Source organism: Vipera berus, assembly GCF_964194415.1.
Source record: "Vipera berus genome assembly, chromosome: 5".
Lineage (NCBI taxonomy): Eukaryota > Metazoa > Chordata > Lepidosauria > Squamata > Viperidae > Vipera > Vipera berus.
The window spans coordinates 78,357,249-78,384,534 of NC_138207.1; the positions used below are offsets into that span (position 1 = coordinate 78,357,249).

General features: G+C 37.7%; 1 protein-coding gene across 4 annotated transcripts in view; it reads right to left on the reverse strand.

The window, feature by feature from the left end:
* Positions 1-1,241: 1,241 nt before the first annotated feature.
* Positions 1,242-27,286, reverse strand: part of PTEN (phosphatase and tensin homolog) — a 66,309-nt gene continuing 40,264 nt past the window's right edge. For all 4 annotated transcript variants that reach the window (XM_081328673.1, XM_081328674.1, XM_081328676.1 and 1 more), the window contains 4 exons: positions 18,687-18,828; positions 16,112-16,278; positions 9,130-9,357; positions 1,242-4,973 (listed from right to left, as the gene is read on the reverse strand). In XM_081328673.1, coding sequence (XP_081184799.1) covers positions 4,788-4,973; positions 9,130-9,357; positions 16,112-16,278; positions 18,687-18,828 — 723 coding nt within the window. In that variant the 3' untranslated portion in view covers positions 1,242-4,787. The remainder of the gene's footprint in view (positions 4,974-9,129; positions 9,358-16,111; positions 16,279-18,686; positions 18,829-27,286) is intronic.

Here is a 27,286-nt window from a genome sequence, read left to right on the forward strand (position 1 = left end):
TCGTAATTCAAGCCTATCGAATTTACCTTTTTTTAAAAAAAAAAAATCAACCGACGTACAATGGGATTTCTTTCTCAAGATTCATACCCTTTTCACTGTAAAAGCAACTATTGTGACTAGCATGCTAAAACACATGCGGGTGGCTAGGACCTAGGTGCAGTTACTAGCAGAAACCCACAGTGCAGATGGTACACAGTACTTGACTTACAACAGGTTTAGTGACCGTTCAGTTACAAAATGGCACTGAAAAAAGTGATTATGCCCGATGATTGCGGCATCCCCAAGGTCACATGCTCAAAATTCAGATGCTTGGCAACTGACTCATATTTATGACACTTAAGTGTCCTGGAGTCACTAATTGTGCAACCCTCTTATAAGCAAGGTCAATGGGGAAGCCAGATTCACTTAGTAACTGTGTTACTCACTTATCAACTCGTGATTCACCTAACAAATGTGGCAAGAAAAATCATAAAACGGGGCAAAACTCAATTAATAAATTCTCCACTTAACATAAATTTTGGGCTCAACTGTGGTCGTACGTTGAGGACTGCCTGTACCTCTCTGTTGAAATTTGTGAGATTTAATGAGTGCTTGCACTTCCAAAATGGGGAGGAAAAACAGTGATGTGACTTTTAATCTTTGAAAACAAGTACAGCATAAAAGAGCATTTTGTGCAGAATTCGGTGTATCACTCAAGAATAGTACTACAAATTCAGATCATCTCAACATTCAAAACTGTATGCATTTAACAGATGAAATATAAGAGACTTGAACAATTGTTATAGTTTTAAACAAAATTCTTTTACTGGCTTCTAGAAAATGTTAAATGTTATTTATGTTAAACCCTGTAAAAAACTTTGGGCTGTTTCCAGAGATATTAACACTGAAAATGCTTCTACTTGTATTTGATTCTTGCATGGAACAAAATTATTCATGAAAATTGCTTATTTCTAGGTGATAAAAGATTTGAATGCTGCAGGATTAAACCCATCCAGATCTAATATATTCAATCTTACCACGAAAACAAAAAGATGGAGACATTTGATCAACATTCAAACTGTATTATTTAAGTGCTTTAGTTTGGAAAGGAAATAAAACAGCCACTTTACAACGCAATCAGAGTAATGGGTTATTTAGTATCCGTCTTCTTTAGCTTTTCTTGACCTCAGGCAGATTTTTTTTCCAAAATTTGTGATCATGGTTACTTTGGATTGAAGAAAAGACCAATCTTTTTAAAAACATGTTTTCACATGCAACCTTTTAATGTAGGGATATGCAGGCAACATCCTCCAAAAGTTTTGGACTTTGGATCCCATCAGCTCCAGCTAGCTCAAAGGCAAGAAGCTGAGAGCACTGTAGGTGGAAATATACATAATGGGGCACTATACAGAATCACTTGTCCGTCTTAATGCAAAGGTTGTAACATAATGCTATGCCCACACTAACGCACTCAAAATCAAGGTGTAGATCCCAAACATGAAAAGTTATAGTCACATTCATACTTTCATAATGGAAAACTTTTAAAACATTGCAAGAAAGAGTTACCTTTAAAATTCAATGAAAAAATAGCAAAAGCCCACCAATCTGCTTTTTAAAGAAACTTGAAATTTGGTGTTTTTAAATGTGCTTATTATGACTCATATAACTTTAGAGAAACATAAGCATTTTATTCAATATACTTCCATATATTTATTTTATTTTTTATTTATATATTTAAACAATTTATATGGCCGCCCATCTCACAAAAGTGACTTAATACACCCAACACAGTGACAAGAATGAAACTTTAATCAGTTTTAAGTGGAGTTTTAACACTAAGATAAAGGGCTGTTAACACAATAACAAACGGACATCTGATTCATATGAGACATTAACCTGTACATGTCATTTTCTTGTCGTGTGCATAGCATTACACACAGAGCCACTGTTGCACAGCACAATAGTATCTGAAGAGGCTGAATCAGAATAAGGCTGCTTAAATAGATTTTTTTTTAAAGTGTGTGTGTGTGTGTGTGTGTGTGCGTGTGTGTGTTCTATATGAAAACAGACTGAGAATTTTGAACTGGCAGAGTAAAGAGGCAGCTCTACTCAAGCACTGCAATTAAAGCCTCTGTTTTAGTGCGCAGTTCCACCCCTTCCATCTGCATGCATGACACATCTGAACAGTATTTTTAAAAAGGTAAACGAGGCACTTTGTGGCAACCACAGGCATCGTTAACATATTGCACGTTGCTAGAATTTAAACATGGAACTGTACACTGGCACCCTAAAACTTACTCCTTCCTTTCTCCCTCCCTTAAAGCTGAAAGAAATTGGTGCTGCATATAAACGACCCTTCAGTTTGCAACCATGCCACAGCAAAAACCCTCGGTGCTAATTTACACAACTGCCCTTTAACTATTGTGACAAACTATTGGAAGTTAGAATACAGATGAGGAGGGATGGCACAGGGCCTAACAGTAAGCTCCTGTCAAAGTAATGCCTTCAAGTAATTTTAGACATGTAAGCTACTGTACATCCGAAAATTTAAGCACACAGTCCAGAAACTTAAGAAATTACCAGAGGAGAATGCATTTTCACGCCAATGACTGTTATAAATAAAGTTTGAATTAGGACTCAAAACCTTTCAGTCAGAGGAATTCTTGCCATGTTCTATGGGATGGTAGCTGAAATTAACTATAGGAGAGTATGCATAATATATATGTGTTATACATACATACGTATATATGTATATATAAATAATGACATTTTCCTTTCCAATGACTATACCATAAAAACATATGCAAGGCTTCTCAGAACTACTGACACATTCAAAATCCAAAACCCTTACTCAGACCTTCACACTCCAAAGGAAAAACAACAGTGCAAAAAGCCATTCAACAATTTCCAATCTGGAGCTCCCTGCCAAATAGCAGAACTGTACAAGACATTGAACACTGTCAACATCCACATATTCTTAAAGCACTACTTTTTTAGGTAGCTAATGTTGCTGGCAAAAGTGTTGTATGAAAGCCAAGTTCAACGCAGTTCACTGGACAAAAGCCAGAGGTAATTCTGAAGTTGCCTCTTGCCAATCAAATCTCCATCTTCTGTATTGCAGAACTGGATCAACTTAGGAAGCCTGAACATTAGCGTTTTAAAAAGTTTACATAATGGATGAAAGCTATGGTTCTGTGCAGCTACATGCAAGCTCTACTAAAATCAGTATAAAATTATAGGCACAGGACTACACACAGGATTAGAAAAGATAACAAAATTCACCAATGAATGTTGAAGGAGCAAGTTTGCTCCTTTGTCCAGTATTCAGCCTGAGTTTTGCCTTGACTAGTTGCCACTACAATCTTGTTATTAATGCTAATGGACTGGCACAATGGATTTCAAATTTGTTTACTCGAGTGGGATAATAATGAATATGTTAACCAATAAACAAGCAGGTTTTTACACAAAAAATCAAAATGGCAATTCCATGTTTTGAAAGACAAATGGGGAGGGGTGGGGGTGGGTTGTTGGTTTTTTAGACATAATATTGCTCTGACATTTATCATCCAAAGCTTGGGAATGGCAATTATAACACACAAAACAGTTTTGTAAGCCCATCTCTGCTAGATAACCATCACATCGGTATGACTATTATTGTTGCCCTCTGCAGGCAATTAGACTGCAACATGCAAACATATGCACTCAAATTATCCCAAGGGTGAGGGTACACAGGCAAGCATCACCCCTAACATTCCCTGCCTACAACAGGAAGTTTTGCAGGTGTTGTGTTCACCTGGAGACACCTGCAACTGAAGGACTCCAGCCTTATCAACCTTTCCAAACATTGAACAGTAAACTACATTCTTTGCAGCACTTACAACTCCCTACATATCTTAGTGACTACAGGTGTATGTGAAATTCTGCAGGGCAGCTAAATGTGCAGGGATGTGGGGTGGAGCCTGTACGCACACCCCTTCATCCCTTTTAACTGTCATGTGTACAAGCTGAAGATCTGGTTTGTTTCACGTAAAACCGTATTTTTTTTAATCCCTTCATTTATAGAGCTTTTACGATGCCATTGAAGGTTCATTCCTGTTCCCCTCCAGCTGCCTTTTCTAGCACCATTATGCTTAAAAAAATAATAATAAAATGCACAAACAAGCAGTGACAGCGGCAATTCCTCAAATGTCCAGGATTTATTACTGTAGCATGCGAAAGAGGTGCATGTAAGCTAGAAATGGTACACAGTCCAGGGTCCAGCACAGAACATTCCTTTCTCAGCTTCTCCTTCCACACTCCTATCCATGGTACATGCATTTGAACGTAGTAAAACCCAGTGACTTCTCTGAGCCAACTGCAGACTTATCTGTTGCCACAAAAGTGCAAAGAAAGGGGCAGGATGTGAACCTGTGTATTAGAAAGAGCTTTACAGGAACTTCAGTTGGTGACAGAACACAAAAGGAAGATTCCTACGTATACACAACAGATCTGTCTCCACTTTTATAAAACTGGAATCAAATGGGAAAGTGCCATTTCTGTGTATTCCTAATTGAAATTTCAACGTCCTCTTGACACCAAAAGGTATATACATAACATAGCTACGTAACCTTTTTTTCCCCTTTCTTTTTTTCAATGGGAGAAGTGTCAAGCCAAAGGCTTAATAGGGCAAAATGAGATTGGTCAGGTAAAGAACTGTTCCTACAACAGGTAATTCTGACACAGTGTCCTATTGCCATTTTAAAAGGTCCATAATTCAGTTTATTCAAGTTTTCTTCGTTGTGGTATTTTTTCCCAAATTAAAAAAAAAATCAGACTTTAGTAATCTGCGTATGCTGATCTTCATCAAAAGGTTCGTTCTCTGGATCAGAGTCAGTGGTGTCAGAATACCTATAGTGATCAGGTTCATTATCACTAACATCCGGCGTTACTGAAGTTGAGCTGCTAGCTTCTGGGTTTGATGGCTCTTCTACTGTTTTTGTGAAAAATAGCTTCACCTAGAAAAAAAAAGAGAACAGAAATTAGTATAATATGTGCCTAAAAGAGCTACTGTCTGGCCCATAAAAAAAAGCAAATGAAATATTTGATACAATGCAAATATATATTTCATTAAGTACAAACTAAAATATTCTCTCTTCGCAAAAAGCAATGGAAACCTACAAAGCAGCATCAATTATGACAAAGACTGAATTGATTTAAACATTCCCATTAATTCTGAGGTGCACATTTATTTTCTGTGCATGTTGTGACTCAAGAGGTTTGGCCAGAATGGACCTGCATTTGGCTAATAGAAACTCCAAATATCTTCCTTGTTCTGGGCTTCAGTTGAGTCAAATCTGGAGACATCTTATAAAATGTGTGCAGAAATACTGATGCACTTTTCCCCCTCTTGATTCTGACAAGTATTTCAATCAATGGGCCTAAAGGCTCACTGGGATTTTTACAGCAAATAAGGGAACAAAATAACATTCCTTCATGACCTAAATGTGTGCTTATGAATTCCAAATTAAAGTTAAGAAAGCTCATTTTCTTTCCAAAACATTACTGAACAAAATTCAACTAAGATTGTGTTATGCCAAAACAAGCAGGATGGATTTTCCAGCATAGATAATATATATTTGTATGTTAAGTGTAGGTGACCATTCTCAACTATTTGGCTCAAGCTAAGTATGAAGGGCAATAGAAGAAGGGGACGACAGAGAATGAGGTGGCTGGATGGAGTCACTGAAGCAGTAGGCGTGAGCTTAAATGGACTCCAGAAGATGGTAGAGGACAGGAAGGCCTGGAGGAACATTGTCCATAGGGTCGCGATGGGTCGGACACGACTTCGCAACTAACAACAACAACAAAGTATGAAGGATGATTTTTCAGTCCACATGGAAAAAGGCAGTGGCAACTAAAATCTCATCCTTGGGCTTCTCTCCGGATCTACTCAGCATGGGATATGATTAGGCAGAAGCAGCCACAAAACTCCGTGTACCAAACATAAAGCACCAACTGGATCTAGTTAGGTCCCCAGTCTTTATTGCTGCTGAATCCAAAAGCTACTTTGCCTTCCTTATGGCCTACTTAATTAACCTCAAAGTGCCTAATTGCCGGATGGCACAATGTCATGACCTCCCCTCAACTGTCCTTGAAGGTTGATAGAGGAAAATCCCCTATCCAGAGACACAATGCACCCGTGACTGTGGCCACACAGAAACATAAATGCACAGGGTTGACAGAATAATTCTATAGCCCTCTGCTCTTCTCAGATACTAACACTGCTACAACATATAAGATTGCCAGATTCTGCACAGCAGCACTTAAAATTCATCAGTCATAACTTGTGCCATAAACTTAATGACCATCCACTTTGTCATTCCAGAATGCTCTGTATTGTGATAAGATTTAGTCTGCCACACAGTAATCTTTATGCTCCTGTACACTCATCTAATAATCTCATCTCTCCTTTTAGTTCTCTTTCAGACTGTTTAATGTGTAACTTTTAGATTTTTAGCTTTTCCTTATTATTTTTCTAGCCTTTGATGTGCTTTCTATGCTTTTTAATTGATAATCTCTTTATGTTACTCTTTGACCATAATAAAAGATTTGATATGCTATTTAAAAATCCAGTATTTTAGTGTTAAAAAGTAAACTCTTTTATTTACATAAAGACATTTTTTATTATTAAAAACGTAGATACTGCGGAATATCCAACGCTCCCACTGGTAACTAATCTGCAGCCCCTCATTTTTAGAGTAAATCTGAATTCAAGAAATTAACTATAACATCTAGGCTCAATTGGATTTTTATTTCTTTGCTTACTCATTTTTATACCACTTTGCCTGATGAAGACTTTTATAACATGAAAAACGTGCATACCTCTGTGTAGCATTCTGGCAGGTCCTAATTAAGCAACCATCCAACTTTAAATATTAACCACGTGAATTCATTACTATTTTCCCCCAAATATTTGACTGGAAGGTTATGCATAGCTTGCTTCCTTTTATTTGAGTTATCACCTGTAAAGTCAATGGGTGGCTCTATTCTGAAGCCTTCCACAGTTTACAGAATTATTTCCCCCTCCACCCTTCTACCACTGCCTGTAACTAGATGCACGGCTACCCACCAGTTCCGAAAACCCAATCTGAAAGAACAGTGAAAAACCAACTAGGGAAGAAAGACTGTTTGAATTCACAGATGGCCATTTAAAAAGTGCAGCTACAGGTAAGGAACTACCGTATTTTTCGGACCATAAGACGCACCGGACCATAAGACGCACCCAGTTTTTAGAGCAGGAAAAGAAAAAAAATTCTTTCTCCTTCTCTCTCTCTCTCTCTTTCTCTCCCTCCCTCTCCCATTGTCCCTTCCTTCCTTCCTTCCCTCCCTCTTTGTCCTTCCCTCTCTGCATTAGAGCAGTACCCGCGGAGGCGGCCCTGCAGCCCGGCTTTCTCTTGCAGAAAGCAAGCTGAAACGGAGGGAGATTGCCAGAAATGCGAATCGGCCGATCTCGCGCTCCTGCAAACTCCCTCGCTCGGTTTCAGCTTCCCTTGCTACAAGAGAAAGCAAGCTGAAACAGAGTGAGGGAGATTGCCAGAAATGCGAATCGGCCGATCTCGCGCTCCTGCAAACTCCCTCGCTCGGTTTCAGCTTCCCTTGCTACAAGAGAAAGCAGGCTGAAACGAGGCAGATTGCAGCAGCGCGAGATCAGCCGATTCGCATTCCTGGCAATCTCCCTCACTCCGCTTCAGCCTGCTTTCTCTTGTAGCAAGGGAAGCTGAAACCAAGCGAGGGAGAGTGCAGGAGCGTGAGATCGGCGTTTCTCAGCACGTGCCGATTCGTGCTCCACTTGCAGAGTTTGGGGCTGGCCATACGGATCACCTTCGGACCATAAGACGCACCCTCGTTTCCCCCCCCCTTTTGAGAAAAAAAGTGCGTCTTATGGTCCGAAAAATACGGTAGTTTGCTTCCCACTATGACCTGTGATTCACGTACACGAGTAAGTAGCAAGCAGTTTGAAAGAAGAAGAGTGGTGATAGACGGCAACAAAAGAAAGAATGGTCCTTCCGAAGTTCAGCCCAGATGGCCAAGTAGCAGAATTATGCTAGGACCTAGCGGCTAGGTGGAAATAGCCCAGAAGATTGGTGACTCTTGTGGAGCAAAGATGAATCAGAAAGGAACCCTGTAGCTTGGAGCCAAGCTTAACTGTTGGCACTGATCCTTTTTAAAGAGACAGCACAATGAACCTACTTGGTCATTAAGTATGCTGCTGCTTGCAGGTAGGTAATACTGGAGCCCAGGATGAAATGGATATCCTAAACATTGCCAGTCAGACCTAACATCCCCTACCAGTGTTGCCCATGTGTTCAACTCAAGACACTGAACTTGAAAGTCACTGGCAGAGTTGTTTCCAAATAAAACACATTTTTTTTAACATAGTGTAGCATTGAGTTTGTGACCTTAACCAGGAAATCCTCTCATATAGACACGCTTTACAAGATTTGGTATGCCTTTCAAATGTTTGAGGGGTTTTTTAATGCATCTTTCTATTTGCAGCTTGATCCAGAGTTCGGAACATTTTTGGGAAAGATCTAAGTGGAAGGAATTGTCTGAAATTATCCACCACTGGATAATTCTTTAATGCAGGGCAGAATAGCTCTAAAATTTGCCAACCTTAAAGCCTGATAATAGACCACAATTCATGAATGGGAAGAACAATTGTGACAAGCCTGTTTTGGCAGTGTCTACTGCACAAACTTCACCAAGACACAAAAGCAGAACTTATGCCCATCCAAGAAGGAAATCTGTTCCCACAACATTAGAACTTGGGAAACAGCAGGCCTAGTGTGCTGATGCACAACTCAAGACGTCTCCTGAGAAAAACTAGGAAAGGATAAATAATACTGATAGGAAGGAGAAAGAATGTCAGCTCAATAGCAAGTGTACTTATTAATACAGTAGTTTAACAGAAGGGGTTCAGCTGACATTAAGCCTAGCTGAATGTTAGGGGAGAGATGGAATACTCACAAAATAATTCTGTAAGCTCTAAAAAGTTCTGAATAGGCCTCTGTGAAGGCATATAAGCCGTAGGCGTGAATCAGAGACGACAACGTATAACATAAATTGCACACAGTTTATGTTACATTACTGGACTGCTTTGAAAATACTTACTCTAAAGTTTGGAGAAAAATATCGATTTGCTTTGTCCTTATTTGCCTTGTCCAAATCATTTTTTGTTAGTGTAAGGATTAAATATTCCTTGTCATTATCTGAACGCTCTGTACTCAAAATGCCATCAAGTTCCTGATCTCCAAGAAGACTTCCATTTTCTACTTTGTCAGAGTTTTCTTCCAGTCCTGGTATGAAGAATGTATTGACCCAGAAATGAAACATTTTGTCCTAAAGGTAAAAAAAGGAGATGTTTTAACATAACACAGCACAATAACCACCTATTTACAGTCTTAGGTTTAACAGTGCAAACATAAGACATCAGAACAACATATCTGCAAAGTTTTGCAATGAGGACAGTTCTGCTTCCCATTCTATTTCCATGCTAGCAAATAGTTACTCTCTGCTTCTAACACCACCCAGCTTCTATTGGGCTTGAATATTTTAATTTTGTTCCTTCAGCAACTGAGTCATTATCAAATTAAAAGGTATTTCTTCTTGATGATTTGAAAGTTTAAAATCAAGTTAGGGATGGATGGAAGGTGCTTTATAATTGGCACGAAACTGAAGTACTTATGCACAACATTTCCTGAGAAGAGAGAAATTGCTCTGTAATTGGCATTTTAGAACCAGCATGGTGCAAATAGGATCGTAATATCCCCTCAATGCATCCCTGGATTAAAAGGTGAATTATAATGATAATGAATACATTCACAAACTTTATATCCTGGTCCTGATAAGTTGGGGTTAATTGTGTTCATGAGTGACAAGAAACATACTAACCAAGAGACACAGCAAGCTAAGCAAAGTTAAGCAAGACTGTACTGTCCAAATTTGATTTAAAATGGACCTGGACAATGAACTGTTCTTTTACAAATACACCAAGAGGAATAATATTTGATTCATGCTAAATCTAATTATACAGTCAAGAATATACTGGGGGTGCCTTGATGATCACACAATGAGATTAAATCAATCCTGTTTCCTGTCTAATTTCCTTGAATTTTCCTGATACCAAGTTATGCCATAAGTAACTATGGAGTAATGGTGGTTAATACTGATATGGCAGAGGAAGATACATATATTGGAATTGTTTGTTCTCTCTGAGCTTGGTTGTTTACTTGCAGATGTTTCACTGTGTAACTGGGTCATATAGATGGTCCCGGTCTTGAACAGCTCATTTAATGACCATTTGAAGTGACGACGACACTGAAAAGAGTGACTCATCAATGTTTTTTACACTTAGGACTTTTGCAGCCTCTTCATGATCACATGATCAAAATTCAGACACTTGGCAAACGACTCATGACAGTTGCAGCATCCTGGGACCACGTCATCACCTTTTGCCCCTTCTGACAAGCAAAGTCAATGGGGAAGCCAGATTAACTTAACAACCACGTTAAGAACTTAATAACTGTGGCAAGAAAGGTTGTAAAATGGGGCAAAACTCACTTAACAAATGTCTCACTTAGCAACAGAAAGTTGAGGATTATTTGTTTTCTCCCGCTCATCTCAAAACATGAGCTAGGAGGTGTGATGCTGGCCTGTTACAAAAATCAGGCACTGAGTGGATATTTATAATCTTTGAAATTTACAAACTTCACAAGACTCCAGAAACAATTCCAATAGGTAAGAACTGCAGTAACACTTAAAAAAAAATAAACCTAATATAAAGGTTGTCTCTGTATCCCTTCTTCATTCCTGCTGGAATCAAAGATTAATGACAACTTACACTGAGTGCAGTAAAGCTATTTAAAATATCTATGTTAGTATATAAAACCACACAAGAATTTCACAATTATAACGATAAAGGTAGGTATAATATTTTCTTTAGTTCTGTATTTTGATAGCCCTAAATAGATGTACTAGAAGTTATCAAAAGCTGTGACTGTTCAATAAAGCTGAATTAGCACTTCTACTGAGAGGTAGAGTCAGCAAGAATGCAGTTTCCACTAGTTTCATCCCTAATTCACCATAATGGGCATAAATATTTTACCTAATGTGGCCTTTCCATTAAAGGTTTATAGGTGTTCTTTTTAAGAAACTACGATCTAAAAGTAGGCAAAACAGCCTATCTTTCACTGAGCTTTTTTTCAAAGTTGCTCCATTATAGTAATTTCAATAAAATGATGCAGAAGATCTGAATTAAATCCTCAATGTGCTTTTCACTTGTTTTTTCCCCTCTTCTTACAAATCACAGAAATGCCTTAATACCTCTAAAAACCTATTCAGTTTGGGTAAATTATGCTAAGCAAATTTTTAAAAATGCAGCCAATTTGGTATGGTAAACTAAATGACGACTTCAAAATGGGCACAGGTAGTCCTCGACTTACAGCCCATTCGTTTAGTGATTCTTCAAAAGTTATAACGGTACTGAAAAATAGACTTAGGATCATTTTTCAGTTATGACCTTTGCAGCATCTCCATGATGACATGATCAAAACTGATGTTTGGCAACTGACTCACATTTATGACAGGTTTACTGTCCCGGGGTCACGTGATCCCCTTTTGCAACCTTCTGACAAGCAAAGTCAATGGGGAAGCCAGCTTCACTTAACAGCCATGTTACTAACTTAACAACAGCAATGATTCACTTAACAACCGGGGCAAGAAAGGTCATAAAATGGGGCAAAATTTGCTTAATAACCACCTCGCTTAGCAACAGAAATTTTGGTTTCAATTGTGCTTGTAGGTTGAGGACTACCTCTTTGCCCTTTGTAGAAATTTTCTATTTAGCAAACACAAAAGGGCATTCCAGAGTGGTACACATCATCCATCATCCTACTGAAATGCATTTCAAGAACAGTTACATACAGGAAAAGAACAATACTGAGCTATTACAATTTCTCTAAAATTGATTGAAAATTTAATATTTAAAAACTAAGGTAGCTGCGCTACTCACCCATCAAGATAGCAGTCTTTTATTTATTATGATCTAGTTTTGAATATACAGATATTAAATTTTCTACAACCCTCTCAATCAGGCCTGGCCTTAGATCCCAAACTCCTACAAGTCCAGGTTGACATTTGCCAAGACAAATGCATTTGTCTAATAAATTGACATTTACTACTAAAGCAAACTTTACTAGATTTTTTCCCTCCGAAGATGATACACTCATCACTGAGAAATGTTAATTCTGCTATGCTCATATGTGCAGCAGTGAAGAATGAGAATATTTAATTGTTCAAGCTTGTACAGAAATAGGAAATTATCTCCAACCTTTTATGTATGCATATTTCATATTTTATGGTTTAATAACTAGGTTTTAAAACTGATGGGAGCAATTAAATGCAAAAAATGAAGCATGCTCTAGCTGGAGAATTCTGGGAGCTGAAGTCCGCATATCTTACAGTCGCCAAAGTTGAGAAACACTGATGTAGAAGGGATTAATAACAAATGCTAATGTTTATGGAGGAAGGAATGTGCATATGCTATTATGTTATATATTATTCAATTTTATTAAGTTTGATAGACTTATGTTTTTGCTATTTACTATTTTTCAACTCTACATTTCCCCAAATAATGTACAGCATTACATTATACTAGCTAGCTAATATATTTACAATTTCCCACTACTTCTTATCCCTATCAATTCATATATTTGCTTGATTCGAAATGCCTTTTCTCTAATTGCTATTTTTCAAGTCAATGAAGTTATTTATATTTTAAGATGCATATTATTACATGAAAGAGGTATTGTGCAAAATACCTATTCATCATTAGTAATAATAAATCCATATGAAGGTCAACACCAGCTAATGAACTGGCAGCTGGGACTTCACATTGTTGTGAACAAATAATAAAGAAAAAACCAAATGAAGAATAGACAAGAGACATGCCAAGCCTAAGTATTAGATAGCCAGTACATTAAAAAAAAAGTAGGCCAAGCAAATAGCAAGACTTGGAAAGTTGAAAAAAGAGGAGTTAATTCTGATTTCACAAGAATAAATGCATACCAAGCCAGAATTAGGAAGACAGCTATAGCCAGCAAATGCCACCTCTGCAAAACAGCTAAATCAGGGGTCTTCAAACTTGGTCCTTTTATGTCTTGTGGACTTCAACTCCCAGAATTCCTCAGTTGGGCATGCTGGCTGAGGAATTCTGGAAGTTGAAGTCCACAGGTCGTAAAAGGGCCAAGTTTGAAGATCCCTGAGCTAAAGAAAGGGCGGTCCACCTAGTTAGCTGCTACAAGAAGATGCCACAGCCCGATTATAAACCAAGGCTCCCCCAACCCCTAGCCCACTACCGGGACACAGCCTGTTTGAAACCAGGTCGTGGGAGAAATGGGCAAGCAGACACGTGTGAAGCTCCACTTGTGCAAGTGGTGGGCAAGCATGAGCACAACGCTCCACTCATATGAGTGGAGAGTGCTTGTACTCATGTGGGAAGCTTCACTTGCGTGAGTGTAGGGTGCTTATGCTCACATGCGAAGCTCCATTCATGCAAACTGAACTTTGCATACAATCGCCCTCTGCACACACAAGTGGAACTTTACGCACAAGTGCCTGTCGCTTGCATGAGTGAAGGGCATGCGTGTGCACCACTCGCACAAGTGCACGCACCTGCCACTCATATGGCAGGTATGTGCACTAACCTGCCACTCATATCCACCCCCAACACCCCAGATTGTCGATAAGAAGGACAAAAAAAATCTGGATAGTGGATGTGGCAGTACTCAGAAAAAGCAGAATTGAAGAGAAATAACTGAAGAAAATCACAAAACACTGAAGCCTGAAAATAGAAGTAGAATTACTGTATCAAAAAAGCAATGATAGTATCAATAATAATAGATGCCTTGGACGCAATCCCAAAACATCTGGAGTGCCACTTGAACATCACTGGCACTGACAAAATCACCATCAGTGACTTACAAAAGACAACCTTGCTTTGAACCCCTTGTATCCTGAGACGATATCTTTAACAGCATCAAACAACAGCATCTATCTATCCCAGGTCCTTGGGAAGGACTCGATAAGTGGATAAAAATGCCAAATCCAATATTAAACCGCTGAGTGTGCGATGAACCATATTTATTATATATCATAATTTATTATTTATGGATGCTACACCAAAATACCTTGACAGATAAAATCTGCATATTGACAAAATTTCTACTGTCAATTATAAAAAGCATTGCTTTGGTCCACACATATACGATGTCAATACATTATGACATCCTAGGTTCTTGAGAGGAACTCAATATGAATGAAGGCCAACACAACTAAAGAACTGGCAGCAGCTATTCTGTGTTGTTATGTATACAATAATTTATTAAATTTATATGCCACTTGATTCCCAGTGACTCAGGGTAGTTTACAGTTATTAAAATATTTAAAACAAAGCTAGACCTTTATATCTTAAAAAATTTCTCCTAAAAATTTTAATTGATACATGTCCATCACAGGGCATAAACCTAATGTGTTAATTTCTTATATTTTAACAGTGTATATTTTTTGTAGTAAAGTCTAAAAGGTAGCAGATTCCATTTCAAGTTTTTGTCCCCATTTTCTACATACAAAGGTCCACCTGTTTATATAGATCCATTTCATGCTAATCGGACTATAACAAAGCTGCATCACCCAATATACATCTGGAAGGTCTCAGAAATGGTGTTTTCAAGTAACAACAACAACAACAAAAGTGGGGCTCTCAGCAAAACAGCCCAATTATAATTCAATGACAGAGTTTGACTGGCAAATTAGAGAGGCCAAATAAATACAAAGGAAAGCAATCAAACAGAAGATGCTAGCTAGAGAAAGAAGAGACAGAATAGTTATCTCTATATGCATCTCTATATTTCCTGGTTCAAAATGAAAAGATACTTTAAAATGTTCCCTGAGATGAAAGGGGAGCTATGTATAATACTAATGGAGTCATTTCTACTGGAACAGTCAACAAAAAGCAGTCACTGTTTTACTAGTTACTCTAGCAAAAGCATCCTACACGTGTAGAGACACTTTTAGAAGTCCTAAAGCAGCAATTACGTTTTCTTTTCTCAATCCTTTCCAGAAGTAATGCCTACAATCTTGTTTCTCTCTTTATACACGAAAATGGTCAGATAAAGACTCATATGGAAAGTCTGATCAGATATGCCAGGAAGACTTACTTCACATACTATTTATCCTTAATTGGGATCCAGGTTTCTTGCACAAGCAGAAGGCAATTCTGCCAATCGTCCTGCTGAAATCTCCTGCCTACCGCAGGGTCTTTTGACCCGTCAGGAATAGTTTTGAGGAGCATATGATCCCCAAGGGACGAAATCTCTCTGAAATCCCCAAAACTCTTTTTCTAGATTCAACTATCTGTAGACACTGTCGTGCAACCTGATCACTAAAGTCAACCACTTTTCATAAGGTCTGCCAGTTCCCCCCCCCCCCCGCCAGAATCAGTCTGAAAAAGGAAAAAAAACAGCTTATTCTAGTGGAGGACTTCGCTTCAAATAAGTCCCATTCTACTGACCTCTTTATGTATAAATGTGACTTATGAAAAACCAATTTATATACTGCTGTTAGATAAACCTTGATGACTGAAAATTTGCAGAACCACTGCAATAGTTGGACATTTATACAGAAGCAAATCGCTATGAGTATTTTCTCTCAAATTCATCAAATTATAAAACGGCAATCCTTTCAGATTTTGTAAATAAGCTAAAATGTTGCCGCAGTTGTTTATTCTAAAAGAAGGTTGGAAAACTTCATATGCTGCACATTAAAGTTGTAACATGGAAATTTCATGAAATATAAAACAGAAAGAGTCCTTCTTTAGTGGCTTTCCAAAACATTTCAAACAACAGAAAGTGGATAAATATTACACATATGCTTCTGTTTTTTCACCTAAACTCAGCAGCACTGATAGTAAAAGCATGAACCTCTCAGATTTGTTGAAATTCAAGGGAAATGCCTGAAATAAATGAAGAGAGGGTGAATAAATTTAGCACTTAGAATTAAAAATCAAGCATGATATCAAGTTAAAAAACAAACAAACCTTTTTCAACATCTTGTTTTGCTTGTGGAAGAATTCCACCTTGATATCACCACATACTGGCAACGGCTGAGGGAATTCAAAGTACATGTATTTGTCTTCACGTCTTGTAGGTCCTGAAGAGGAGGTGAATATCTTTACCTTAAGCTGGTACACTACAAAGTGAGGATCTGTGCAATAAAACAATTTTTACACAATGAGGTTAAAGAACCATCTTAAGTTCTAAAAGAATTGTAACAGTAAGCAAAAAAATTAAAATTAAAAAAGACTTTAGGACAAGAATATCTAGTATTGCTTACATTATGCTATAGTTATATCAACCGTACATTAACAACCTGGAAAAATTCCAAACTGTTCCTGGTGCTTCTACGTCAGCTTAGCACAGAATGAAAGTTGAACTGACATGAGATTTACCTTCTATAGAAAGGATATTATACAGGTAGTCTTAACGAACATAATGGAGCCTGCCCATTAGGATTGGAAGTTAGGACCAATGTTAAGTGAACTACCTCATTTTACAACCAAATATCCCTGCTCTCCAAGTACAGGTCATTAAATGGAGCATTTGGGGTGGGGGAGTGTACATGCAAGCCAGCAAAAGACAATGAGAAAGGAAATTGTTAGGAGCATTCATTCCGTTGCCCTTCCTCTTGCCAAAATGTCCCTTGAGAGAAAAGCAACACTCAATGACAGATTTAATATAATTTTACAACTGCAGATAAGCCACTGTTTTATCATATTTTATATTTGACTTATAGTTATCACCTGTAGTAAATTGACTGCAGTGCCTAGTTATTTATACCATCTTATAATGTCAAAGACCTATGATCAGGACATATAATTGTGAGAAATATCATCTTAATGACCTCAGTTGATAGAAAGTATAGGAAGTTTTCACCTATGATGTGACTGGCAATTTAAGACATAAAACTAAATCGCATCTAAGTTCATTTGAAAGCAAGTTTAGTTTTTAACTAAACGAAATTTAATCAGAAAAAAAGTACAGGTAGTCCTCGGTTTATGACCACCATTTAGCCCAAAATTTCTGTTACTAAGTAAGATATTTGTTAAGTGAGGCTTGCCCCATTTTACATTTTTTGCGACAGTTGTTAAATGAATCACTGTGGTTAGTAACAGTTGTTAAGTGAATCTGGCTTCCCCATTGGCTTTGCTTGTGAGAAGATCACAAAAGGTGATCACATGACCCCAGGACACGGCAACCGTCATAAATGTAAGTCAGTTGCCAAACATCTGGTTTTGATCACATGACCACAGGAATACTGCAACTGTCGTTAAATGTGAAAAACGTTCATACGTCACTTTTTTTAGTGCCGTTCCAAATTTGAACAGTCACTAAACAGACTATCGTAAGTCAAAGACTACCTGTACATAGCAATTTAAGTATTGATTTTAGGTTTGAAAAAGTTTTATTATATTATCTATTCCAGTAGATAAAGTAAAATCAAGGACAAGCTATATAATTAAGTGAAATCTTTAGAGCATTTAAAAAAAGCCTGTGACTTAAAAGATGGAAGCGGCCTTTATATAAATATTACATGTTATGCCATGCCATGTCTTGTGTTATTATACTATAAGGTAAAGGTAAAGGTTCCCCCACACATGCATGCTAGTCGTTTCCGACTCTAGGGGCCGGTGCTCATTTCCGTTTCAAGCCAAAGAGCCAGCGTTTGTCTGAGGACGTCTCCGTGGTCATGTGGCCGGCATGACTAGACGCCAAGGGCACACGAAACGCTGTTACCTTCCCACCGTAGTGGTCCCTATTTTTCTACTTGCATTTTTACGTGCTTTCGAACTGCTAGGTTGGCAGAAGCTGGGACGAGTAACAGGCGCTCACTCTGCTACATGGCACTCGGGATTCAACCCGCCAAACTGCCGACCATCTGATCGACAAGCTCAGCATCCTAACCCACTGAGCCACCGCGTACCTTATTATACTATACTATATTTAAATAAATAATGATTGTAGACATAGTATTCTTGCCATTCTAAAATGAGTTATGTCCAAACAGGAAAAGTGCAACAAATTTCTATCACTAGTGCTGCTGTGCCTCTGCAGTGAACAACCCACAATAGGCTTGACTGAATTCCCAATAATTTTTTAGACAAGCTTATGCTGCATTAGGATGTTGGGATCACGTTCACAATACACCCTGAATCAAATGTGCAGGATATTCCGCAGGGCAAACCAAAATGTGAGGACAAAAGTTAGAGAAGAATCAAACTGAACTCTGGAATCTCACCTATCTCTGGAAAATGTGGAAAAATCAAAGTAAGGAGATATTATCTATATTGTCATGGTCACTCAAAATAAATTAGGTGAAGGGGAAAGAGGGTAAAGGAAAAAGCTAGCCAGAAAAAAAAGTGAGGGATAAAAGTCTAAGAAATACATATCCCAAGAATGCAGAAGGTTATTTTATCAAACTAGTGACTTTTTAATATTCTACTGGAGAAGACAGAATTATTTAATAGTACTTTATATTTATTTCAATTTTTAGTAAGTACTATACAAACATTGCATATAATTCCACATAGTATGACTGCTTAAAATGTTACTTACTGCAAGTGCCGCCACTGAACATTGGAATTGTTTCAAACATCATTTTATGAAACAGCAGTGCTACTGGTCTGTAATCCAGATGATTCTTTAACAGGTAGCTATAATAATATACATAGCGCCTCTGACTGGGAATAGTTACTCCCTTAATAAAAAGAAAAAACATTGATCATACATGTCGTCACAATTTGTTAGCTGAACTGACTTTCATATAGTAAATTCTAAAAAGGAATTAGAATGGTTACATGCAGCCAAATCTATCAACAGAAAAGAATGTTTGTAGCTCAGGGATGAACTGTGGGGTCCTTGGTGCTGTCTGTGCTTGGTTGTTGTTGGGTTGTTTTTGGTAAACATTTCATTACCAAACTAGACAACATCATCAGTGACAGGAGGAGGTGGGGTGTGCTCTCTGTTTAACCCTAACCCGCACAAATCTATCAATCTCATACATATTTTATTATAGTCTTAGAGGTTTAATGTAACTCTTCTACAATGCATTAAAAAAGGCCAAGTCTATTTTTCAATGAGGATCTACACCACCTATATTCAGCATACACTTTCTATACACCAAATTGCAAATAAAGTGTAATCAATCCAAGAGGGCAGTCAATCCACAGTGGTTGGACACTTTTATAGGACATTCAGAGGAGTAAAGTATATTCAAATATTGTTGTTGCTTCTGTCCAGGTTTACACTGTACATAGCTAAGAAAATAGCACAGAATTGTTTGGAAAAAAATAGCTGTGCAAATGGAATGTGATTTGTAATCTGATCTACAAAATCTATTACTGTGATTCTTATGCTAAGCTTGTAGCATATTATAAAAACAACATTCATCATTTTTTGTAGAGCAACAAATTACTACAATATTCCCATCACCATCATCATATGACTTTACATACTAGTTTTATGTTTGTTTGTGGCCACAACATTGCTAAGTGCAGTTAGTATATTAAAAATTGTATATGCATGAGAAGATATGTGGTTCCTCCTCAGTAAATTTTCTGTGAATCTAGTCCTCTCATTACCTTTCATTGTTTAAAGCAAAAGAATGAGATGAAGTACGAATAACTACACCCACATCATTGCTGAAGAATGAGCGACATATTCTTCCTGAAGACAGAGCCTACCCAGTTTATGAATTTTAATCTATTTTGTAAGCTATATTGTTTCTCATTCTTCTCTCCCTTTCTTTGTCCTGATAATACCCATATTAGACCACTTTTTTCTTCCCAATAAAATGATCCCTTTCTTTTAAATCATTTATCATCCCATTTACATTCTACCTGTTTTGCTTTTTGAACAAAGAATGTTTTGTCTGTGCAGTGTAGTCTTTCTGTGTCCCTGATATAGTGGTTTGTATTGAGATAGAGATATATAGGAGAAAAACCAATGTTAAAAATGAGGTGCTTTATTTTATAGCTAATTAAGTTTAATCAGTAGTTATTAATTCAGTTTTAGGTTCTTTTTGGGATATGGCTTTTGGCAGATACTCATAAAAACACTTTTGCACTATCACACTATGCGTGTGATGCATTATCAACATCAATTGTGGGGAGGGGACAATCTCCAGAATCAGTTTCTGATGAAGCTGACAACCATTGATAAAGTGGAGAATATGGGAATTGCATAGGATCATTTCCCCGCCCCCCATGTCTAGAGTACTTTGGAATGTGGTCATCTTAAATCCAGGGTCACGTTCTTTTTAAGTGAATATGTAGAAACTCCACTAGAAAAGGGGGGGGGGAACCAAAGGGAAAAACCAAACAACTAGCCACTTACTTCTAGAATTCTAATCTGCAATAGGTTGTTGTGAAAAACATTATAGATTAAAGACAGATTTTTGATCTAAGTAATTCTACTTTTGTCTCTTGAATACAAATGCTAATAAAAGAAAATTGATCTAAAGAACAATCATGTTCAAAATTGCCTCAATAGAAGATAGATTTTACTACATTCCATAATCTCTTAATTTAGTTATCCTAATTAAATTGGAGTATAGTGTAAGAATCAATCACATATTGGTGTGAGTGAATATTTAAAAAGGCAAATAATCCTGACTTCTTCTTATCTACTGGTAAACGCAGGGATGGCAAAGTGGCAGGCAAAAAAAGTTTTTACTAGAAACTTTTTGCTGTAATATTATTTATTAAATTTACAGAGCATTCATAAGGCATGCAGACCCCCTTCACTTGTGTCAATTTTGTTATGCTGTAGCCTGATTCTACAGCTGAAATTCATTTTTCCTCATTAATCTACACTCAGTACCTCATAATGACAAAGTGAAAGCAGAAGCTTAGAAATGTCTGTAAATTTATTAAAAAGAAAAAGCTGAAATATCACATTTGCATAAGTATTCAGACCCTTCACTCAGTACTTTGTTGAAGTACCTTTGGCAGCAATTACAGCCTCGAATCTTTTGGGGTATGACACAACAAGCTTTGCACATCTGGATTGGGGGATTTTCTCCCATTCTTCCTTGCAAATCCTCTCAAGCTCAGTCAGGTTGGGTGGTGACCATCAGTGGACAAACGTTTTCAGGTCCAGAGATATTCAATAGGGTTCAAGTCAGGGCTCTGGCGGGGCCACTCTAGGACATTCACAGAGCTGTCCCTAAGCGACTCCTGTTGTCAGAATCCATTTATATCACATTCATAAATGTATGTTTAAAACATTATCCCCCCCATGGATTCTGCCATCTCCTGAGGAAGGAGGAGCGCATGTGGATTCAGCCTGCCTTAGGTTATTTCAAAGACCAAGGGAAACCTTTTGAACTGGGAGAACAAAGGGGAGGGTTAGGGAAGAAGGCATCTGGCCTGTGTCTCCATTTGAATCTGTAAAGGAAGAAGGCAATAACCGTAAAGATTCGAAGTTCCCTTTTTCCCATGAAAGGGATGACACGAAGTAAAATGATGGGGGGCTGACCAAATGGGGTTGAGGGAAGGGGGGGGGGTTTGAACCGGGAGCTCTTTATAAAGTTTCAATCTGTAAAACAATACCAAGTCCTGTCTTGTATTTCCACAACCAAGCATGTCCTAGTAAAAATTCCTTTTGGACTAGAACTGACTCCAAGAGTTTTTGTTTTCCTAAGACGTGGATTGGGGTGGGTCCTGACACCTGTGTTGTCTTGGCTCTGTGCTTAGGATCGCTGTCATGTTGAAAGTGAACCTTCCACGCAGTCTTGAGCTCCTGAGAGCTATGGAACAGGTTTTTATTGAGGATACCCCTGTATTTTGCTCCATTCAGCTTTTCCTTAACCCTGACCAGTCTCTCAGTCCCTGCTGCTGAAAAACACCATGCTTCACTGTTGGGGTGATATTGGGCAGGTAATGAGCGGTGCCTGTTTTCCTCCAGACATAATGTTAGAACTGAGGCCAAACAGTTCATCTTGATTTCATCAGACCAGAGAACCTTCTTCCTCACAATTTGAGAGTCCTTCGGGTAGGTGCTTTCTTGCAAACTCCAAGCGAGCTTTTCATGTGTTTTGCACTGAGGAGAGGCTGTCCTCTAGCCACTCTGCCATAAAAGCCCAGATCAGTAGAGGGCTGCAGTGAATTTTGTCCCATCTCCATACAGGATCTCTGAAGCTCACTCAGAGTGACCATTGGGTTCTCCCTCAATTGTTCAGTTTGACCCAGAAGAGTCCTGGTTGTGCCAAACCTCCTCAATTTGAGAGTTATAGAGGCTACTGTGCTCTTAGGGAACTTCAGTGTAGCAGAAATTTTATTGTAGCCTTCCCCAGATATGTGCCTTGCAATAATCCTGTCTCTGAGCTCTCCAGGCAGTTCCTTTGACCTCATGGCTTTTGCACTGCCACAGTATGGATCATCAGCTGTGAGACCTTTTATAGAGAGATGTGTGCCTTTCCAAATCATGTCTAGTCAATTTAATTCACCACAGGTCAACTCCAATCAAGGTGTACAAACATATCAGCAATGATCAAGAAAAATGGGAGGCACCTGAGCTAAATTTCAAGTGTTGTTGCAAAGGGTCTGAATACTTAGACCAATGAGATATTTTTCAACTGTTGAATCAGACTGCAGCATAACAAAATTGACACAAGTAAAGGGGGGTCTGAATACTTTCTGAATGCACTGTATATGTTGTCCATTTCACTCAGCAAACTGACTACAGGTAGTCCTTGACTTACAACCATTTTAGTGTCTGTTCCAAGTTACAACTGAAAAAACTGATTTATGACCGTTTCATTTATGCAGCGTCTTCATGGTCATATGATCAAAATTCAGCCACTTGGCAACTGGCATGTATTTATGATGTTTGCAGTGTCCCAGGGTCATGTGATTCCCTTTTGTGACCTTCTGACAAACAAAGTCAATAGGGAAAACAGATTCCCTTATAATTGTGTTAATAGCAACTGCAATGATTCACTTGAACATGGCAAGAAAGATTATAAAATGGGGCAAAACTCACTTCATAACTGTCTTGCTTAGCAACAGAAATTTTGAACTCAACTGTGGTTGTAAGTCAATGACTACCTTTAATAGTTATTTCAGCACTCTTCATAGATCTGCTGCTTTCTGGTGTGTAACAACAGTTTTGAAATGTCTAGAAATTGCGAAATAGTCAATATTCATTCTCTGCAATATAAACTACAGTTATGATAGTCTGAAAACAGGTTATGTTCAGTATTATCTGAATTTACACATGGTAAACAGAACAAGTTTTGTTTTATGAAGGAAACAATGCTCCTTCATTAGCATGAAGTGATCTAAAATATATCCAGATTTTTCAAGAAAAGTATATTAATAAGTAAGCTTTTTCAAAGTCATTTCTGCAAAACCATACCAAGACAGCACAAATCAAAGGAATTTAATTTCAGATTGTAAAATAACATATTCCATGCAAAGTATTTTCTATCAGATTACAAATCTGCAAGAAATTTGTTTGCCTTTCCAAAATATTTTTACATGCAGCTCAGATTTTTCACCATCTATGTATAACTGCAATTTTGTATTAAAAATGATAATTTAGAATCAGAAATCAACTTCAATTGCATTGACTTAAGATAGCAAGTTCCATCCAAGCCTAATATGCACGTTTTTCTGAAAGCCAAATGAAGACAAGACTTTACATGGAGGTCTCAGGAATTGTATTCAATGGCTCATCAAGAACATATGGCTAATGAACAAAGAATGAGGACACAAGATATCCCCTTGAACTGACCAATGACACCAGATTAGCACTGGCTAACCTCTTGGATCTCTACCAGCCTCTATATATTCTCTCAATCTTTCTTTTCATCCCAGTTGAACATGAATGTTATGTCTGGCTTGTCCTTCAACTTGGCTATCACCATTCTCTAAGTGCTGTCTTTCTCTAGTTTAGCTCTTGTTCAAACATCAAGTATTGCTTTTCAAAAAAGACACTGCATCTAACTTTTTGCCCCAACTGGATTACCAATCATTAATATTTCCTGAGAACCAAGCATGCATGCAGGAATTGCTTAAGACAAGTGGGAATAAAGAGACATGGTAGGGTTGTGCAAATAAAAACAGGTAAGAAATTTACTGGAAACAGGCATTTGTGGGGGATTTGACCTCGCAGAGTATGAAATGTCTATCTAGTGCTAGTCAAGTGTTCCCTTGTTTGCTAACTTTGAAAGCAATAGAAAGAAATCTGCTTATTTTTCCATTTTTAAGGGGAGCAGATAAAACAAGAAGCATTCATTTCATGCTACTTAAGTATAATTATGATTTGCCTATATAGAAACAATGGGAGGAAACAATCTCTAGGTCCACAAAAAAAATCTAACAGCCAGCTAAAATAAAGACTGACATAAATGGAACAACTTAAATCAATCAAAAGTATGAAGAGACTTTGTATAAAATGGGTGGATCCTGAGAGGTAACAAAAAGAAACAAATGGACAAAAATGGTTTATATTACTAAGGCTTAATGGCTAATTGTGTTTTGAGACATACAAGACTACTCGTCAGATGGTTGGAATGAAAAAAACAAACAAACGGTATATCTAATGATAGTGTTTCAATACTATTTTAATTCAGAAACATCACATTCAATTTTTATTTTAGATGAGATATAATATTCAGTTTTGTCTATTACAAACATATTATTATAGGTCATCTTGGACTATCTGGCAACCCTCATAGGTTTAATTTTTCCTAAAAAATTATCAAAACATTCTCTTTAAAAAAATAAATTGCTCACTGACCCAAATTCTCAATGCATAATCATCACTTTTCAAGAAAAGGCCTCTACTCAAATTTATTCAAGTTTAATTGGAAATGCAGTGAACCTAACTGGAAGTACTAACTGTTATTTATAAATATGTATCACAGATGAAGATAAATTCTTATGCAATGATCAGTCACTGAAGGGAGGGCTTCTGTGAAGAATAGCTTGCTAGAGCTGAGGTCCCCAACCTTTTGGGTACCAGGGACCAATTCCCTGGAGAGAGGTTTTTCCGTGGACCGGAGGGTGTGCGGTTTTGTGTGCTGCCTGCACCTTGCGGATGAGGCTTTGCTTGTTTGTGCGGACCGGTTACTGGCATGCCACAGCCCAGTACTGGTCCACAGACTGGGGGTTGGGGACCCCTGTGCTAGAGAATTATACTCTGGGTCTTCACCTTGGCATCTATCCACCACTAGTATCCAAAATGATGCCTCCCTTGACATATATTGACCCTTTTAATCAATTCTGCCTTCTGGTAAAATAGCCATTTACTAGAAGATTCGTCTCCACAATCATTCTCCAAAATGTTTGTGGCAATCATCTTGGAGAATGCCTATAAGATCTTTTCAAAATTCTAAATCCACACACTGAAAAGGCTAGGAATCCTCGATTACCACCTTCAAATTCTGAAATATATTGCTTTGAGTAAAGCAGTATTCTTCGCTTAATGTGAGAAGACAGCATTAAATAACTCTTTGATTTATTCACTCCTTGATGCATGCCAGTTCTTAAAGCAAAATACCGCCACTGTGATTGTACTGAATCATTCTTAGTACCAAATGGCCATTTTAAGTGTTCTGAATTCAGAACAAAACATCCAGTGTTTGCCCCAAGATCAGGACACAATGATATATTTGCTGTATGTCATTTCAAGAGTTCTAGTGCTCATCTATGCAGTCTTCTAAGCCATGTAAATTTAGAAAATGCACTAAAACGTGCCGGCTATGCTTCCACTCTCTGTAACTAGCTGAAGGTAGAAGAGGGATGTATTTAATAATCAATTAAACATGGCCCAACAGCTAGGTTTAATGCTTTTTTTAAAAAAAATGCTATGGGGAGCTTTAATTCCAGTTAATGCACAATAATATTGTCCCTCTGTGTTGTGTGTCTACAGAGCTTTCTTTGTCAAGGCACATCGTCAAATATAAAAATATGTTACTAGTATTATTATTTTTTATTTGAACAACTTTCAGGTGCTAAATACAAACTTCACACCCCTGTTTGTCAAGATTAGTAATTAAGGTTACTTTAAAAAAAAGGAATTGCTCGTGTCCATTAGGAAAACTTGATTATTATTTTTTTGTTGTACGGTTAGCTGTTCATGGGTTGGTTTGAAGAAAATAACTTGCTATTGATTCTTTACTGGGCTAGGTTCTGTGGTTACTGTCTGAGCAAGCAGTATTGCAAGGGCTGTTGGTGGGGGGGAGCGGGAGGAAGGAGTGAGCACTATTGGTACGTACACTACCTTGAGCTTCTAAAGAAACAAGTTCCTATCGTGTCCCACATCGAAATAGTAAAAACAAATATTGGTTCTTTGGAATTCAGCAAAATATCCTGACATGACGTTTTTTTCCAATATGGAGCTTGGGAGAGTTTTTATGTTTATGTTCAGTATTAGAACATTTAAATTCAGGGCAGGTGCCATTTTTTATTATTACTAGAGAGAAGGAACAACCAAGGACCATATTTCAATAATCTCGTGGCATAGCCATGACCAGAATTTCTGAGAGATGTTTCTCAAACGCTAGGCTTTACTGGAGGTGCTATTTTTCAGGTGTGTCAAGTCTACACAAAAGCTTATACGTGAATTTTTACTTGTTTTCTGCTAAAGTAAGGTGGAAAATGAGACTATTTTATGATGCAATTGAAGGCAGAAAAGATATGAGCCTCATGCAGCTGCCTGTTTATGATTAAGCTAATGTATTTGATAAAAAGAAAACCCAGAACTACAGTCCTGTAGTAAAAGTTCTGGGCAGTTACGCAAAAATGCTGTAAGTTAAGAATGCTTTCAAAAATATATATTTTAATTATTTTTTATCAATTTACAAAATGCAAAGTTAGCAAATGGAAGAAAAATCTAAATCAAATAAATATTTGGTGTGACTACCCTTCGGCTTCAAACCAACATCAATTCTTACACTTGTGCACTTGCACAGTCAGGGATTTTGTAGGATTAGAGGCAGGTGTATGATTAACCAACTATACCAAGTAGGTGCCAATGATCATCAATTTCATATGTAGGTTGAAACTCTGATACTAAGGTGAGGTTGTGGAAGAAAGTTCCATATTACAGGTCACATACCATGGCAAAACTGAGCACAGGAACAAGACACAAGGTGTTACATCAGCAAGGTCTCTGCCAGGCAAGGATTTCAAAGCAGACTGAGATTT